Source organism: Hibiscus syriacus, unplaced genomic scaffold, assembly GCF_006381635.1.
Source record: "Hibiscus syriacus cultivar Baekdansim isolate YM2019G1 unplaced genomic scaffold, ASM638163v2 tig00110481_pilon, whole genome shotgun sequence".
Taxonomy (NCBI): domain Eukaryota; kingdom Viridiplantae; phylum Streptophyta; class Magnoliopsida; order Malvales; family Malvaceae; genus Hibiscus; species Hibiscus syriacus.
Window position 1 is genome coordinate 131,040 of NW_024062757.1, and position 17,391 is coordinate 148,430.

At 30.9% G+C, this 17,391-nt stretch overlaps 1 protein-coding gene across 2 annotated transcripts; it reads left to right on the forward strand.

Moving 5' to 3' along the window:
• Positions 1 to 12,296: 12,296 nt before the first annotated feature.
• Positions 12,297 to 17,045, forward strand: LOC120128511 (nitrate regulatory gene2 protein-like). 2 transcript variants are annotated; one of them, XM_039146187.1, is made up of 5 exons: positions 12,297 to 13,714; positions 13,799 to 13,983; positions 15,111 to 15,334; positions 15,785 to 16,594; positions 16,875 to 17,045. In XM_039146187.1, the coding sequence occupies exons 1-4, from the start codon at positions 12,454 to 12,456 to the stop codon at positions 16,569 to 16,571; spliced, it is 2,457 nt and encodes an 818-aa protein (XP_039002118.1). In that variant the 5' UTR covers positions 12,297 to 12,453; the 3' UTR covers positions 16,572 to 16,594; positions 16,875 to 17,045. The 2 variants fall into 2 exon arrangements, with proteins under 2 accessions (XP_039002118.1, XP_039002119.1); XM_039146188.1 differs by lacking the exon at positions 16,875 to 17,045 and having other exon boundaries at positions 15,785 to 16,808.
• Positions 17,046 to 17,391: the final 346 nt, after the last annotated feature.

A 17,391-nucleotide genomic window follows, 5' to 3' on the forward strand; every position in this document is an offset into this window, starting at 1 on the left:
TTGAAATTCGAAAAAACTCGAAAAAGAAAAGGAAAACTTAAACTTAACTCGATCGAAGCTCAAAACTCGAACTTGAACTTTAAATACATGAAAATCTTACACTGTATTTAAAAAATCAATACATAAATGTTAATATTATGAATAATTTAATTTTAAAAGATAAAAAATTAATATATTATATTTTCGAGTTGCTCACGAGTTTTTAGAATCGAGTACCAAGTAGTTTGTTTCAGTAATGACGAATATAAAAAATTGTTATCGACTGGGCTAATATAAACATAATAAAAAAATTATCTAAAAATCATATATATATATATATAATTATATATATATATATATATATATATATATATATATATATATATTGATCACATACATTAAAAAATAACAAAGATGTTAACATTACATTTTTTAAATTATTTTCAATCATGACATGATATTATTTTAAGATGATACATTAATATTATCATTATTTTTTTAATTTAAATTGAATTTGTAAAATATTCCTATCAAATATTTCTTAAATTTAATTAAATTAATCTTAATAACTTATGATGTATATTGTTATGCATATTTTATTTGTTTGATACAAGAAAATGGATCCTTATTTATTTATTTCCTAGTGCCAGTTCGCCAAACGAAACGTGGTGAGACCTGAACAGCACCAATTCGTACATGGGGTCTGGACTCTGAATCATTGGTCGGTTGCTTTTACTTCTCTCAATCTCTCTCTTTAATCTTTTTATACTTTAAAAATACTCTTTTTTTTTTATGGAATGAGGGTGACCAAAACGCCATTTTTTTTAAAGAAAAGCAAGGGTAGGATCTATTTTGTCAGCACCGTTCTAAGAGAAGGGAGCTCATCGCCACGGTAAGAATATGGTTGGGGTTGGGTAGGGCCTCAGCTGGTTTGAGTGTGAAAATCACTGTGATTTTTATTATTAGAGACGACTTTGGATGTCCTCTATTGGGAAGCGTTTAATGTGACTCGGTTGGCACAAATGCAACGTTTTTTTTATAAATATAGTTAAGTTAAAGAGTTTTTTGAGAGATAGACATGAGATTAAATTCGATAGATTTTTATCTGATTCGATCGGATTAATTTTTAAAAAGATCTCGGGGTCTGGTCGGGTCAAATTGGGTTTGGTTTTTTGAAGTTATGTTCGGGTTGAGTTATGGTTTAAGATAAAATACTCGACCCAAAAAAATTATAATTTTGACTTATATTTAGGGATAATATCACTAATACTTTTATATATTTTTTTAAATTAATTCATATTTTTATTTAATAAAATAATATTTTTAAAAATATATTATTTCAAGCTGGATCGGGTCAAGTTTAAATTTTATCTTAAAAAATCAGGTTAGATTCGAGTCTCGGGGAAGGGGTACATTTTTCGGATCGGGTTCAGATCATGTCAATTGAACCAAAAATCTAACCCGAACCATACACTTCCCTAATTATTTGAATAATATTATCATATATTTACTCATATTATAAAAATAAATAAATAAATGTGACTTGGTTTTGTTTTGACGTGCCAATTCAGATTGATGCGGTGGCGGTGGGTACTAATTAATTGTGTTTTAGGAAATGGGTAATCTACTTATTTAGCCGCCCAAGTTCCGTTTAGATTATTTAATTATTTTTAATATCATATTTAAATTTATACTTTTATTCTATTTTAGTTACTCGTCGATTATATTAACATACTATCATAAAATAATATTTTATTATTAAAAATGTAAAAAAAATGCTACTTCAACAGTCTCGTTTATTTTTTTTAACAACGAATTATTAAAATAAACAAAAATAACAAGTTTAGATATGATTTAGAAAGAGATAGTTAGATGATTAAAACAGAATCACATAAATAGTTAGGTGACTAAATGTATAATTTACCCTTAAGAAATTATAGGGCATATTGTCAAACTTTACTGATTAGTTATTTGATGAAGCAGAAATGACTAGTTTGGGCTCACACTCGGGAACAACGTGGGTCCAGAATTATGTTAATATAATCAAGACACGGCCACTAAGCGACATAAAGGAAAAGCTAAGATTTATTAGATAATCCAATCTAGAAAAAATGCACCCCTTTTGGGAATATCATTTTCTTTGTATTGCCGCCTACCTATTTCCATTCTATACTTTATTTCTTTTTATATGTACTTCTAAATATGAATCTAAATGAGACGAGATAGATTACGAGTTAAAGTTCGAAAGAAATTTGATTCGAATGGATTCGAATTGAGCTCGACTCAAGTTCTTAATGAACTGAAACAATTTGTTTGATATTTAGCTTGAAAAACTCGTAAACAGCTTGAAAATATAATATATTAAAATTTTATTTTTCAAAGTAAATTATTATTAATATTAACATTAACATGTTGATTTCCCCCCCTAAAAATGTAGTATTAGGTTTTAAGCTCAGGTTTGAGTTTGTGGTTTTAATCAAAAGTTTAAGATTTTTTTTTATTTCGAACTTTTTCGAGTTTCAGTTCATGATTTCGAGTTTTCGAGTCGAGCTTCATTTTTTAGTTTCCGAGTTGAGTCGAACTCAACAACACTAGAATCGACTCAACTCGTTTACATTCCTACTTCTAAATCTGATAGTTAGTAGTCGGGGTCACAATCCGAGATAAATCGAGGGGCATGTGAAGACAGTGGCCTACTAAAATTTTAAAATTATTATATATTTCTTATTAAAAAATTTCTTCATCTTTTAGAATTTTATAAGTTAATATCTTCTTAAAATTATAAGAATTTGTTCTCTAACCTAAATTATGCGTCTGTCCTGGTAATAATAATCCAACTTAATTAGATTTGAGTTTGATTAAATTTTATTTGATAAAATTTTCAAGCATGGATTATTACATCTAATATTTAAATTCTAGGTATGAGGTTTCATGTCACTCTATTCAATAAGATGTTAGTCAGAATAATATTCTGGTACTATATATATATATATATGCAACGTGATCTTTTATTTACAATTAAGGGGGAAAAAAGATTTGCCTCAGTTGTACTTAAAACCGTTTATAAAGGATCACATCGAAAGTTCTCATGGTCGATAAATTTTAACGAAGATGATATATTTAATTAAGGATCGATAATTTTAGCATATTTCAGTTAGAGAAATGTGTAGAGCGATTAACCTATCAATAAATATTATTGACATATGATTATTGTTTTTAGACTCAGATGATAACGAATGTTTTTTTTATATTCACATGTCATTTTTCTTTCCTCTCATGACTAGGTAATTTTATATTTTCTTTTAATAAGTAAATAAATTATTATTATAATTATAATTTCAACATATTAACATTAAAAAACTTTATAGTTGAATAGATGCGACTTAAACTTAACTATAACTATCGGAATATTACTAATAAGTTTAAGATGACGTTTGGTTCAAAAAATGTTTTGGAAATGTAATATTATTACGAAAGTGTTGGATCACTTTGTTCGGCTTGTTTAGCACGAAGATAAAACTACATTGTTTGATGGAAAGAATATAAAATTACTTGAATGCATATTTTATCAACTTATCTTTTTGATATATGTATTTTTAAATTTAAACATTAATACTAAATTATAAATATTTAAACAAAAATTCATAAAAATATTTTAATTGTTATATTATATGTTTTTTTTTTGAGAAAAACACATATAATATATAATTAGTATATTAAACTTATATAATATACCAATGGGGTTGGCTTAAGTGGTAAGCGACTTAATATCGCTTAAGCAGATCTCGAGTTTGAGTCTTATGCAGAAAATCTTTGCCGGGAAATTCACCCATCAAAACTAGGTGTGGGACTCGGGTTGCTCTGGATTAATCAAGGTAAGGCTTTGAGAATCGGAAGAGCAACAAAAAATGTAATGTAATGTAATGTAATGTAATGTAATGTAATATAATATAATATAATATAATATAATATAATATAATATAATATAATATAATATAATATAATTATGATCTCGAGTGGACAAATATATATTAATTTTTACTGTATAAGAACTATCTTTTAAAAACTTAAAGCTATATATTATTTTAAATAATTATATTTTATAATAATATTATTTTCACCTAGAAATAATTAATATATTAAATATATAAACTAATTTTAAATATTTAAATTTATTAATATTTTATTAAATTAAACTCTTTATTTATTATTATTATGTTTCTAATTTTGAATAAGATAAATTTTTTTTTTGAGAATGATCGTTATAAAAATAATTTATTAATCTAGGGATATTTTTTTATCTAAAATGGTAGAAATTATCTAATACCTAAAAATTTGGAAATAACCACATTCCTAGTTTCTAACTAAAAATATTATTATAAATATTATTATTGAGAAGAATATTCTCTAATAATATTTTTTTCCGTAAACCAAACGTAAATATACAATTCTAAAAAAATATTCTCTTCAATAATTATATTTTTTGAAGATATTAGATTACTAATGGATTAGAAGTACGCGTTAATAATTAGAAATTCCTGTAAGTTTGGGATGACAGATATTCAAAAGTTGGACAGAAAAGTCTTATTTCATATCTCGAACTTTTCTATATATTATGCATTTAAATTTTGAATTTAAAACTCTTAAAAAGACAGTGTTAATTTTTTTTTAAAAGAACTCTTAAAATACACATTTAATCCGAAACATCTTTTTATGTAAATAGGGGTAGTTATGGGATATGATAGATAAATTTAAAATTAAAAAATAACAAAAAAAATGAGTGTGATCGAAAATATTATAAAAATTATAATATTTTAAGTTGAGTGTAATTTAAGATTAAAGATGTTATATCTATATATATATATATATTATTGTTTGTTTTGTTAACATCGTCTATTTATATACATAAATAATTAAAAGTTTTACTATGTTTGACGAGCACCGTTAAGTATTAGTAACGATGAGCATCACTAATTTAATTTATAAAAATTTAAAAATTTAAAATATTAAACGTATACAAATTAGTTAAAATTTTAAAGGTAAATTATTTAAAATGAAATATTAATTACATTATTTTTTCATAATCATTTTTGGATAAACTGTATCAATGACCACCTAACTATAGTTCATTTTCATTTTGATCAATGTTTTGAATTTTTGTCAATCAAGTCACCCAACTATTTAAATGTATTCAATTATGTCACTTTTTGTTGATATGGCAATTAATAAAATTGATAGAATTACATATTTGGTCATTGTAATCTATATATTCTATCTATCTGATCCTAATTTTCATAAATTAAAATAAATTAATATTCGAATCAAATCGTACCACATGCACTAATGCCAAATATTATGACGCGTGTTGCCACCTGATTAGAAGATTTAATTTATTTTAATTTAAATGTTATTATATTTTTGTGTTTTCTTATCCATTTCAAAGTTCCCACCCTCCTGAGTTTAATTTAATGGAACAATCCAAAGCAGTTAAACGTATTTCTCACTCACTCACTAATATGTCTATTTCAATTTTATAATTATTATTTTTATGCTCTTCATTTTATTCGTTTTTTTTATTGCTTTTGTAGAATTGTGCTTTGAATGTGAATAAAAACTATTGCAATGATTTTCGAATGAAATCAAATGAAAAGCTGCAAAAAAATCAATGGTAATTTTATCATTCTAATTAAATTTGGAGTCAAAATAGTAATATAATTACTCCTTTAGAATCATAGTCGACATACTCCACTCCTGATTGTAAAAGCTGAAACAAATGATAGTAATTATATTATTATTTTAACTCCAAATTTATTAAAATTAGGACCAAATTGATAGAATATACAAGTAACAATGATCAAATGTGTAATTATACCAATTTTATTAATTGCAACATCAACACTTCTATTAAATGTTAACGACAAGTGACTTGATTGAATGCATTTAAATAGTTAGGTGACCTGATTAACAAAAAATTAAAAAAAGGTGATCAAAATGAAAATGAGTTATAGTTAGATGGTCACTGTTATAGTTTACCCAAAAAAATTATGTAAATTTCTTATAAATTAAATTAATGATATTTATCATTAACGGTGCTCAACAGTTCCCGTCGAACGTAACATACTAATTCTAATTAGTATATATATATATATCACCTTTCACTTTCCACTTTAATTTATTGTTTTTTTTGTTAACATCGTCGATTTATATTCATAAATAATTAAAAAGAAACCATATTTGAGTAATAAACCTTCTTTCACTCCCCACTTGAATTTATTTATGGGTTTGTTAACGATCATTTTATATTAAAAACCTTAAATAAATAATTATTTAAAGGAATAGGACCTCTAAGAATTATTTGAAAAAATAATCCCCAAATTATTCACATAGTACAACTTCGCGACATGCAAACAATATGTTAAATCGTCTCACCTTTCAACAGGTGAGATACGTTCAACGTGGGTGAACTTTCCAGGTAATCTAATAAAAGAATTAGATAAAATGACCTCGCGCTTTATGAAGCACGAGGTAGCCTAAGAACCAAAATATCGTGAGATTTAAGAGATACCTCGCGGCCTGCAATGCGCGAGAATCTTTCAAATTGAAATTAATAATAAATAAATATATTATTAATTATTAAATATAATAATAAATAAATATAATAATTAAAATATATATTTTATAAATAATAAATATAATATATTTTGTAAATTTTAAAATATTAAAAATTTATATGTATAATATTTTAAATCTAATAAATAATTAGTAATATTATAATTATAATATATTTTGAAATTTATAAGATACAATTTGATATTAATTTTTTGAAAATAATAATATCGAGCCTTGCAAACCGCGATTGGGTAGATGAATATTAATAAATAAAAATATTTATATTTATTTCATTCACTACATGCTCCACATTGTGGGGTATGAGCATAAAATTATCATACAAAATTTTATTTTTTATTTTTCACCATTGAGTGCATTATCAGGCGGAACAATTTCGAGCAATGCCTCACATATGTTTTTAGCGACGTCAACAACATCAGTAATAGCTATTCCATCAATAGGTAGTCCGAGATGAAATGCAACATATTGTAGGGTAATAGTTGCCTCCCCGCACTGTAAATGAAATATGTACGTCTCCGGTCTCCATCTTTCCACCAACGCATTTATAAGTGGAGGATGCAACTTCACACCGTCACCAGTTATACTATTGATATATCCGAAACCTGCTAAATGTAAATAGTCAATAATATCCGTATCGGGTGTTGTCACACGATTTATATAACACTCTAATACACATTCATATCCTTACAAAATAAATATTAAAAAATTATTTAAATACCAAAATAAATAAACTAAACAAATAAATACTAAAAATATAATATTAATTAATTTACCTCATTATTTCGCCTCCAATAATTGAATACGTGACTTCGATCATGTTTTAATAAACTTGTCGTCAGAATATGAAATATTTGAATATATTAAAAAAAGAATATGACAATTTATATGATAAGAAAGTGATGAGTGTGATTAGGGATGGAAAACGGGCGGGTTGGGTGTAGATACCCCCTCCCCTATCCCATACCCACATAATGTTTTCAAATCTACCACCCGCCATCACCCATGATGGGTAAAAAATTTCAAATTCACACCCGCCCATGCGAGTACATCTCAAATCCATCCGTACACGCACTACCTAACTAGAGACGTATCGGGCTAGACCCGCTTGACAACAACCTTAAGTTATACATTAGCAACAAACATAAAACAAACATGTCCATTAAGAAACATAATAAAATAAATCAATGATTATAAGAGTTAAGTGTTAACATAGATTTTAAAGTACATAAAACACCATAATATTATATGTTATATTATACTAAGATTTATAAATTAGTCTCTAAAATTATACCTAAATTCATAATGGTCCAAAATTTAATGGGTATTTAGTGGGCGGGCGGATGCGGGGTGTAACATCCTCAATACCGGGTCAGTGATTTAAGTGTAAGATTTTTAATTCAATGACCAAACTAAATAAATTGAAAAGTGAAGGAATTAATTGAAAGATGTTGGTGTAGGATTGATTAATAAGTGAAGAAGAAGTAAGAGGTTAAAAAGGTCATTGAGCAAATAAAATAATAAAATAATAAATTGTGGGTATTATAATACCCATGTGAATGAATTGAAGAGATAAGTTCCAGATTACTCATCCCCCCTTTTCTCTTCATCTTCTTCCTCTTCAACGTGAAACCCAAGCTCAAGGTAAGAATCCGAACTTTGGTCGTTTCTTTGATTTTTAGCTTGGAAATTGAAGTTTGGATGTTATATAAGCTAAAGGAAAGCTTATGTGACATTAAAACAACAAGATAAATGTTTTAGAGATAGATTTGAAAAATGGGTTTTTAGATGAAATTTTGATATGGATGAGTTTTTGAAGTTTGAATAAGATTTTTGACTTGTCAAGAGGTTAATTAAGGAATATAGAGTGTTAGAATTGATTAATAACATGTTTGGAATTTGGGTATGATTATTGGTTTTAAGAATTTGAATGAAATATTGGAAATAATAAAGTGTTGAAATGATAGAAGTTAGTTAAAATGGTTGTAGTTAAGTTTGGTAGTATGAAATGAACTTTGTATGAGAAAATTTAGTGAAGGGTTGATGATTTTCGGGCTTGAACAGTAAAATTTACAGATTTTGCAGAGGGAACCGATACCCCTGGGGGGGAATCGATTCCCCCTAAAGGAAAAGTTGAGATTTAGTTCATTAAATTTGTTTAAGCTGTTAGAGGTTAATTGCAAGGTTTAGGATTTTGATAATTGTCTCGAAAATTATGTTCATGTAGATATCGAGCCTAAACGAGTTCCGGAACAAGGGACGAGTAAGATCGATCGAGGGAAAGGCAAAGAGATTTAGGTGAGTGCATATGCATATCATGATTATAGAAATACATTCAGGTCTAGACTTGTGATAAGTCTAGATTTTATATCTTGATACATGAATAATAATATGACTTCTAAGTTTACATTACTATGATCATATGTTATGTGTGTTATATGCATTGTTTTACCTGATTTATGTATTACAAGAAAATGTGAAAACAATTATGCAACATGGAGTTATATGATTACATGAAAAGATGATATGAGCTATGTGATAAAGGTAAGAAGTTACATGTCTACGCGATATAAACTACGTGAAATGTAAAAGCCCATGTTATGTAGATGAGAACTATAGGTATAGTTGGCATGCCAAGAGTAGAGGGTCTACGCGGTCTTTCAGGACAAAAATTCTACGTGGTCCTTCGGGACGTATATGTATTCTTTGGAGCATGTATGATGTCTTTTGAGATATGTACTTGATCCTTGGTATATGTATATGATTCTTAAGGAATTTCTATGTGGTCCTTCGGGACATATTATATGGCACTACGGTGCAATTCTACGTGGCACTTCGGTGCATCTCTCTACGCGGTCCTTCGGGACAAATTCTACGTGGCACTTTGGTGCAAATTTATATGAGCTGTGGTGACAGCATAGTGCACAACCTCACAGTACTCACATACCTCGGGTTCTCAGTATTGTATCATGGGCTATTGAATCTATTGAACTTACGGAATTTATTATATGAATTTATAATGATTAAATTGAGAAGATTATTGGTAAGGTACATTGTTATGTAGCTTACATTGATTGCATAGATGTTTTCGTTACGTTTTATTTTATTATAGCATCATTGTTACTATTATTATGCCTCACTAAGTCTATGACTTAGCGTGTAAGCGATTTACACGTAGGTACGAAGAACCAAGATTAGCAGAAATAGAAGTGGCAAAAACAACAACACTGTTAGAAGATCAGATCAGAAGTAATTACTAAAGTATGTATTTTGATTGTGTATAATATGTTGGTATGTAAGAAATATAATAAGTTGTTAGTACTAACGCTCTGATCGACTTTTCTAATATTTTGAACATATTTATGTAAATATAAATGTATAGTAATGAATGATTAAATTTTTACGAGTTTTATGTACGTTTTACGGAAGTACTGTAGCAGTATTGTAGCAGGGGAATCGATTCCCTGTAGCAGGGTATCGATTCCCTATTTGCATTTTGGAAAATTTGTATAATCGGTACTGTAGCAGGTTACTGTAGTAGTTACTATTCACGGTACTGTAGCAGATTGTTGTTCATGCGTATTTTCATGTACACAAATACATTTTTGCCTAAAATTTTATAATAAACATAATTCAATAATTTATTATAGTACTTTCTTAAAATAAGTTCAAATGTTTTGTTATTTTGTAAGAAAAAATGTTTTAAAAAGGCAATGTGACATCTTAGACTCGTATTCGGATCGGGTACGGGTTGGGATGTTACACGGGGCGGGTAAGGTCTCAAACCTATCACCCGCCCACTACCCGCGATGGATACCACTTTCTAAATCCACAGTCGTCCACTACCCACTAAAGTTGTACCCATCCCCGCCCCAATTAGAGCAGATATGATGCAGAATCCACGAAATTATACATGTTTACCATCCTTAGGTGTGATAATGATTAGGAATTGAGGATCATATTTATATGCCTTATTGCATCGGGGGAAACGTGATTTTAAATATATCACGTCCTGCAAGATGCGATTTACATTGAAAACATGCGTAATTTTTTTCTTTTCTAGTACCTCGCTGTTTGCGAGGTACTAGATTGCACCAACTTTTATCATATAAAATTCAAAATATATTATAATTATAATTATAATATTATTAATTATTAATTATATTTAATATATTATACATGTAACTTTTCATTGTTTCAAATTTTACAAAATATATTATAATAACTATTTATAAAATATATATTTTAATTACTATATTTATTTATTAGTATATTTTAATTATTTATTATATTTAATAATTAATATTAATATTAACTATTATTATTATTATATTTGTTTATTATATTTTTTTTTATTAATATCAATTTGAAAGATCCTCGTCCGTTGTAGGCCACAATGTATTTTATAAATCTCGTGATATTTTGATTCTCATATTACCTCGCGCTTCACAATAAGCGAGGTCATTTTATCTAATTCTTTTATTGGTTTATCTAAAAAGTCTATCCACATCGAACTATCTCGCGTATTTGAAGATATGAGTATTTAACATGTTGTTTACATACTGTGACGTCGTCCTATGTGGATGATTTAAAAATTATTCTTTCAAATAATTCTTTGAGGAATTTTTTTTATTTAAATAATTATTTATTTGATATTTTTAATATAAAATTGCCTTTGTTAACGTCATTGCTTTTTGTGGAAAGGACACACTCATTGTGGAATATCTATGCTAAAATGTTGTTATGCCTTCGCAGTTGCGGTGCTTTTGTGCATGTTACTTCTCCTCCCGGGGTCAACTTTTGGCGTCTTTTTGAATTCGGGTTCCCCAGCCATGCTTATTTTCTTCCCCATCAAAAGTTACCCATCACCTTCAAAATCAATACTTCTACTGCATTCCATCATCCCCCCATTGAATCTCAATTAGTTAATGAGGATGAAGAACATATATGTGTGATCACTGGGTTTGTCAAATGCTTTCAGCACAAAATTTTCACTCATTTCTTGTTTACAAATTCTCCTACTTTATAATCAGGTCGAATTAAGTCTAGTCAAATTTTGAGTTTCTATTTAAATTTAATTGTTAATATTTATAATATTATAACATTATTTGATTTAATTTAAATGATATTTTATAACTATATACAATACATATATATTTTTTGTATTTTTTTCATATATATGATTTATATATACCATACAAAGTTGATGGGTTCGACTCAAATTAGAAAATCAATCTACTAATTACTAAAAATTTTGAGTTATTCAAGTTGTATTTTACAACTCGATTTGAAGTTGAATTTTTTTTGAATCAAATTAAGTTTATAAAATTATAACTCGAAATCAAGTTAAAATATTAAATTTTCAAGTAGAATCGAATTTTACTAAATAAAAAATAATTCCAAAGAAATTACCTTTTTTTTCTTTTAGCTTTCTTGGGCATTTGTAAATCTACTTTATTTATTTCTCTTTCAGCTTTCTTGGGCATTTGTAAATATACTTTATTTATTTCTTTTTTGATCGAATTTATAAAATCCACCTTCACAAGAAACAAAAAAGTAATACTTGGGAGACTGTAATTTAGCTCCCAATTAACCCACACTTCACAATGCAGTGTTTCTTTCTTGTTTTGAAAAAAATATATACTTTTTGTACAGTGTTGTGGTGGGAACATTTCCATTGGCTATCCACATCTTCTCACTCTAAAACAAATGTCGCACTTGCCATTTACTAAGCTTAAATCGGGTGCTACCGTTTGAGTACGCCCGCTACTGCCTTAGGCTTCTTTTCTTTTTCTTTTTGGTTCTTGTTTTGTTGATTTGTTTGGGCTCGTCGATAGTGTTTGAGACATGGGTTGTTCGCCGTCAAAGCTAGATAATGAAGACACTGTAAGGCGGTGCAAGGAGAGGCGCCGCTTTATGAAGGAAGCCGTTAACGCTCGACACCACCTGGCCGCCGCTCACGCTGATTACTGCCGCTCTCTCCGTGTTACCGGCTCTGCTCTCTCCTCTTTCGGAGCTGGTGAACCCCTTTCCGTCTCCGACGAAACCCCTGCCGTTGTTATCCACCCTGCTAAACCTTCTACGCCACCCACCATTCCTATCCCTCCACGTGTCCCTCAATCCCCTTCCCCTTCTCTCCACCCTCCTCCTCCTCCTCCGTTCTCTCCTTCCCCTTCCCCTTCTCCCACTATCGCTAGCTCCAAACTCCCTCATATACTCTCTGCTTCAAGTCTCCCATATCCGGCACCCAATCGTCGCCGGCCACGTAAGTTACCGCCGAAACTCCCGCACATATTGTCCGAGTCGAGTCCTTCTTCTTCACCTCGAAGCTCGAAATCCGGTTTTTCAAACAACTTTTTCCCCACGGCTTTTCAAGCGAATTCCACTTACTCAAACACTCCTTCTCAAGCTTCTTCCGTTTGGAACTGGGAAAATTTTTACCCTCCCTCCCCGCCGGACTCCGAAATCTTCGACCAGAAACTTCAACAACGAAAGCAACAACTGCCCCAACGCAATCACCATCATTTAGATTACAACAGCAGCCATGAAGATACCGAAACGGAAAGATCAGAAGACTATTTCTTCCATCCACAAAAACCGAATCATGGTTACAACATCAATTCGGATCACGCTAAGAGTAATTTCAATGAGGAGGCCGGAAGAGAAGAAGTTCAATGTAGCGAATGGGGAGATCACGAACACGACAATTACACTACAACGAGTTCATCAGATGGAGAGGCGGAGGAGAGCGATTACTTGGCATCCAGATCCGAGATCGAGAATTTCAGGTCCTCTATGAGAGGGGAGTCGGAGAAGTTGCCTAATCTTCATAATCAGACTCCTCCTCCAGCCCAGCCACCGCAGCAGATGTATGGAGGCGCCGCTGGTAATAAAATGGATAGTAAGTCGGAGGACGCGGGATCGTCGGCCAGTTATAGAATGGGTGCTATGATGGATATGAAGATGGTGGTTAGGCATAAGGATTTGAAAGAGATCGTCGATGCGATCAAAGAGAATTTCGACAAAGCCGCCACCGCCGGAGATCAGGTATCGGAGATGCTGGAGATCAGTAAAGAACAACTTGATAAAAGTTTCAGGCAATTGAAAAGTAAGTTTCTAACCTAAAGAAATTCAAACTGTTCAAAAAAGTAATTAAACTTATTTTGCGATTAATATATGTTAAAATTTACAGAAACGGTGTATCATTCGAGTAGTATATTAAGTAACTTGAACTCAAGCTGGACTTCAAAGCCTCCGTTGGCGGTGAAATACCGGCTTGATTCCGCGGCGCTTAGTGAAGCGGGCCGTTCTAAGAGCCTCTGTTCTACTTTGGATCGGCTCTTGGCTTGGGAGAAGAAGCTGTACGAGGAGGTTAAGGTAATTTCTGATGCATTAATTATGTACGAATTTATATAATACTAATAAAGTTGTTAAACTTTTGACTAATTTAAATCTTATATTCAATTCGATATTAAAATATAAATAAAATATTCTTATTTCAAAGTTTAATAAATATTATTATGACAATGCTATTTTTCTTTATATTTTTATATAATATTTAGTTAAAATAATTAAAATCCCTATTTGAGAGTTAAACACAAAACTAATGATTTTTTTTACATTTAACTTTTAATCACTCCATCAATGGTCAGTTATTGATTTATTTTTTTATAAATATATTTTACATGAATTTGACAAAATTTATATTCAGCAAAGTAGCATCATTTGATATAGTTGAGTGTATATCTTATATATCATTGATAATTTGGATTTTTTTAAGCAATAGTGTAGTAGCATGAGAAAGTCATAATGATTAAAATACACTAGAAGAGATCCATGAATTAAGCTTTAGCCTTTGTTTTGCAGTGTGGAAAGGAAATTGAAAGGATGAAAAATTGAAGGAAAGATGGAAAATTTGAAATAAAGACGTAGTATTTGATCAAAGATAACTCCCATTCATTTGATATTGAAGGATCACACCTCTAACATTCTTAGTGCTTGAACTCGAGAAATACATATTTTGAATTAACTCACATCTCTCTCATATTTTCTCTCCTCTTTTCTTTTCAAATTGGGATGATTTGTTTTTACAAAAGAGAATGAAAAATTATCACCCTCTCATTTTGTTTTCCCTCTCCTTCCTTTCCTACCAACCCAAAATTTTTGTTTTCTTTCCGCATTTTCCTGTTGGGTTTTTGTCCTTTAAACTTAAAATTAAAAGCTAAGGGTAAAAGGGTTATAATTATGAAATTTCTTTTCTTTCCAAACTTCTGCTAGTTTTTTGAATTGGTTGGACGTTGAAAATCTTGTCATATGTTATTATCTATTGGATAAGAAAATAAACACGTGGTGCAAATGTAATTTGATAAACTTTTTTCCTGGTGGTTGGAGTTCCTCCGAGTATGAATTTACGCCATTACAGACATTTTACAGTGGTATACGTTGGAGCCATGTTGTTTCGGATGAGTGGCTAATATGAGCAATAATTCTTTCCACTATTTCAGGCTAGAGAAGAAGTAAAGATTGAGCATGAGAAAAAGTTGTCAGCATTGCAAAGTCAAGAATACAAGGGGGAGGATGAAACCAAGATAGACAAGACCAAAGCTTCCATAACAAGGTTGCAGTCCCTAATCATCGTTACATCTCAGGCCGTGTCTACCACCTCTACTGCCATTGTCGGGCTTCGAGACAGCGATCTCGTTCCTCAGCTTGTCGACGTTTGTCATGCGTAAGTAGTCTGTTTCTCTCTGTTTTTATCTTGAAATTGACAGGGCATTCTTTTGAGGTGTTGTTTATCATTCGATGCAACTATATGCATCACATAAACCATTAAGTCATAGTCTCGACAGTTATAGTATTTATAGATTGTTGGTGAGTTACCACTTTGAATTTTACTTGCCCCATTTTCCATCCTTGGAAATTAATTCTTATTAAGAGAATTGTTGGTATTGAAATTGTATTATTGATTTTGGCATGCTGCAAGTGCAAGGTAGGTGAATCATTATGACTTACTGCTCTGCTATGCCACATGATCATGCCCTTAGCATGTTTGCCTTGTAGGCCTGAATTTTTTAGATTTTTATATTAGATGAAAACCTTATTCTGAATTCTGATTATGGAAATTCGTCATGGTTAAACAATTTCTGTGCTAAATTAATGTCAATTTACACATATGCAGCTTCAGGTATATGTGGGCTTCGATGAACCAATACCATGAAGTTCAGAACAATATCGTGCAACAAGTCCGTGGCCTCGTAAACAGATCAGGGAAAGGTGACTCAACTTCCGAACTGCATCGGCAGGCTACACGTGATCTCGAGTCAGCCGTCTCTGCATGGCACTCTAATTTCTGTCGTTTGATAAAATTTCAACGAGATTTTATCTGCTCCCTCCATGGCTGGTTCAAGCTCACCCTTCTTCTCGTCAGTAACGACAATGCCACTGGAAACACTGAGCCTTCTAATGTATACGCATTTTGTGACGAGTGGAAGCTTGCTCTTGACCGACTTCCTGACACGGTAGCTTCCGAAGCTATCAAAAGTTTTATAAACGTTGTCCATGTCATATCCGTTAAACAATCGGAAGAGCTCAAGGTAAAGAAGCAAACCGAAACGGCATCAAAGGAGCTCGAGAAAAAGGCGTCATCTCTCCGCAACATAGAAAGGAAGTTCTACCAGTCATATTCCATGGTCGGTGTTGGACTTCCTGAATCCAGGCCCGAATACGGGCAGGTTCTAGATGCTCGGGATCCCCTGGCTGAAAAGAAATCGGAGCTTGCAGCCTCCCAAAGGCGGGTGGAAGATCAAATGCTGAGGCATGCCAAAGCAGTAGAGGTTACAAGAGCAATGACACTGAATAATCTTCAAACAGGGTTACCAGGAGTATTCCAAGCATTGACCAGCTTTTCTGCATTATTTACGGAAGCACTTGATTCGGTTTACTCTCGCTCCTATCATATCAAATAGATGAATTACATCGAAATTTTGAGGTCAGTTGAAATTTGCAAGAGCTGTGGACTCTTATATATATATATATATCATTTTCAAGTTCTATTTTTCTTCTTCTTGAATGTGTAAACACTAGAGAGTTCTTTTTGTGGCTTTGTCAGATCATCAAGTGTGTGTATAGGAAAATGCTCAGATTATTGTATGAAAAGAGAGAAGGTTGCAATGTCGACAGATGAATAAATACTCCAATTGCAACTTTCTTCCACCTGTGTGTTTTGTGTATTATTTTTGGTTTTTTTTAAGGATTCAAATTCGGTACAGGTGAAAGCTTCTCTCGAGGAAGGTGATAAACATGGTGGGGCTTTGTATTCTGGAAGTCGCTCAGAAGACATAACGTCTTCTTCAAGTTTAATGCATGCCCGTGGAACTGTCTTCCCAAAAGAGATTGAAAATGTCGTGTTTTCTAGGTGACTTCCAGAAATCACCTGATTTTTTTAGTGTATTTAATGAAGTACTGTAACATTCACTTTAAATAAAAAATAATCACCTAAACCTCGAGGTAATTTTGGTCTAATATGGTAGACAGACTAATTATTTAGCTTAATGCGGTATTACATATTCGTTATGTGAATGTGACGGGTTTATACTTTAGTACCGGAAAACTTTAACACTTATCGTAAATCTCAAATTAATTGATTTTGGAGACGGTTTAATGAATTAAATTTTTACCAGCATAGATTATTGGGCCAATATTACAAAAGATTTGGTTTTAATAGGCCCAAAATAGACGGGAATTGTTTGCCCAATAAAAAAGGAACTTGACCGACCGGATGTTTTA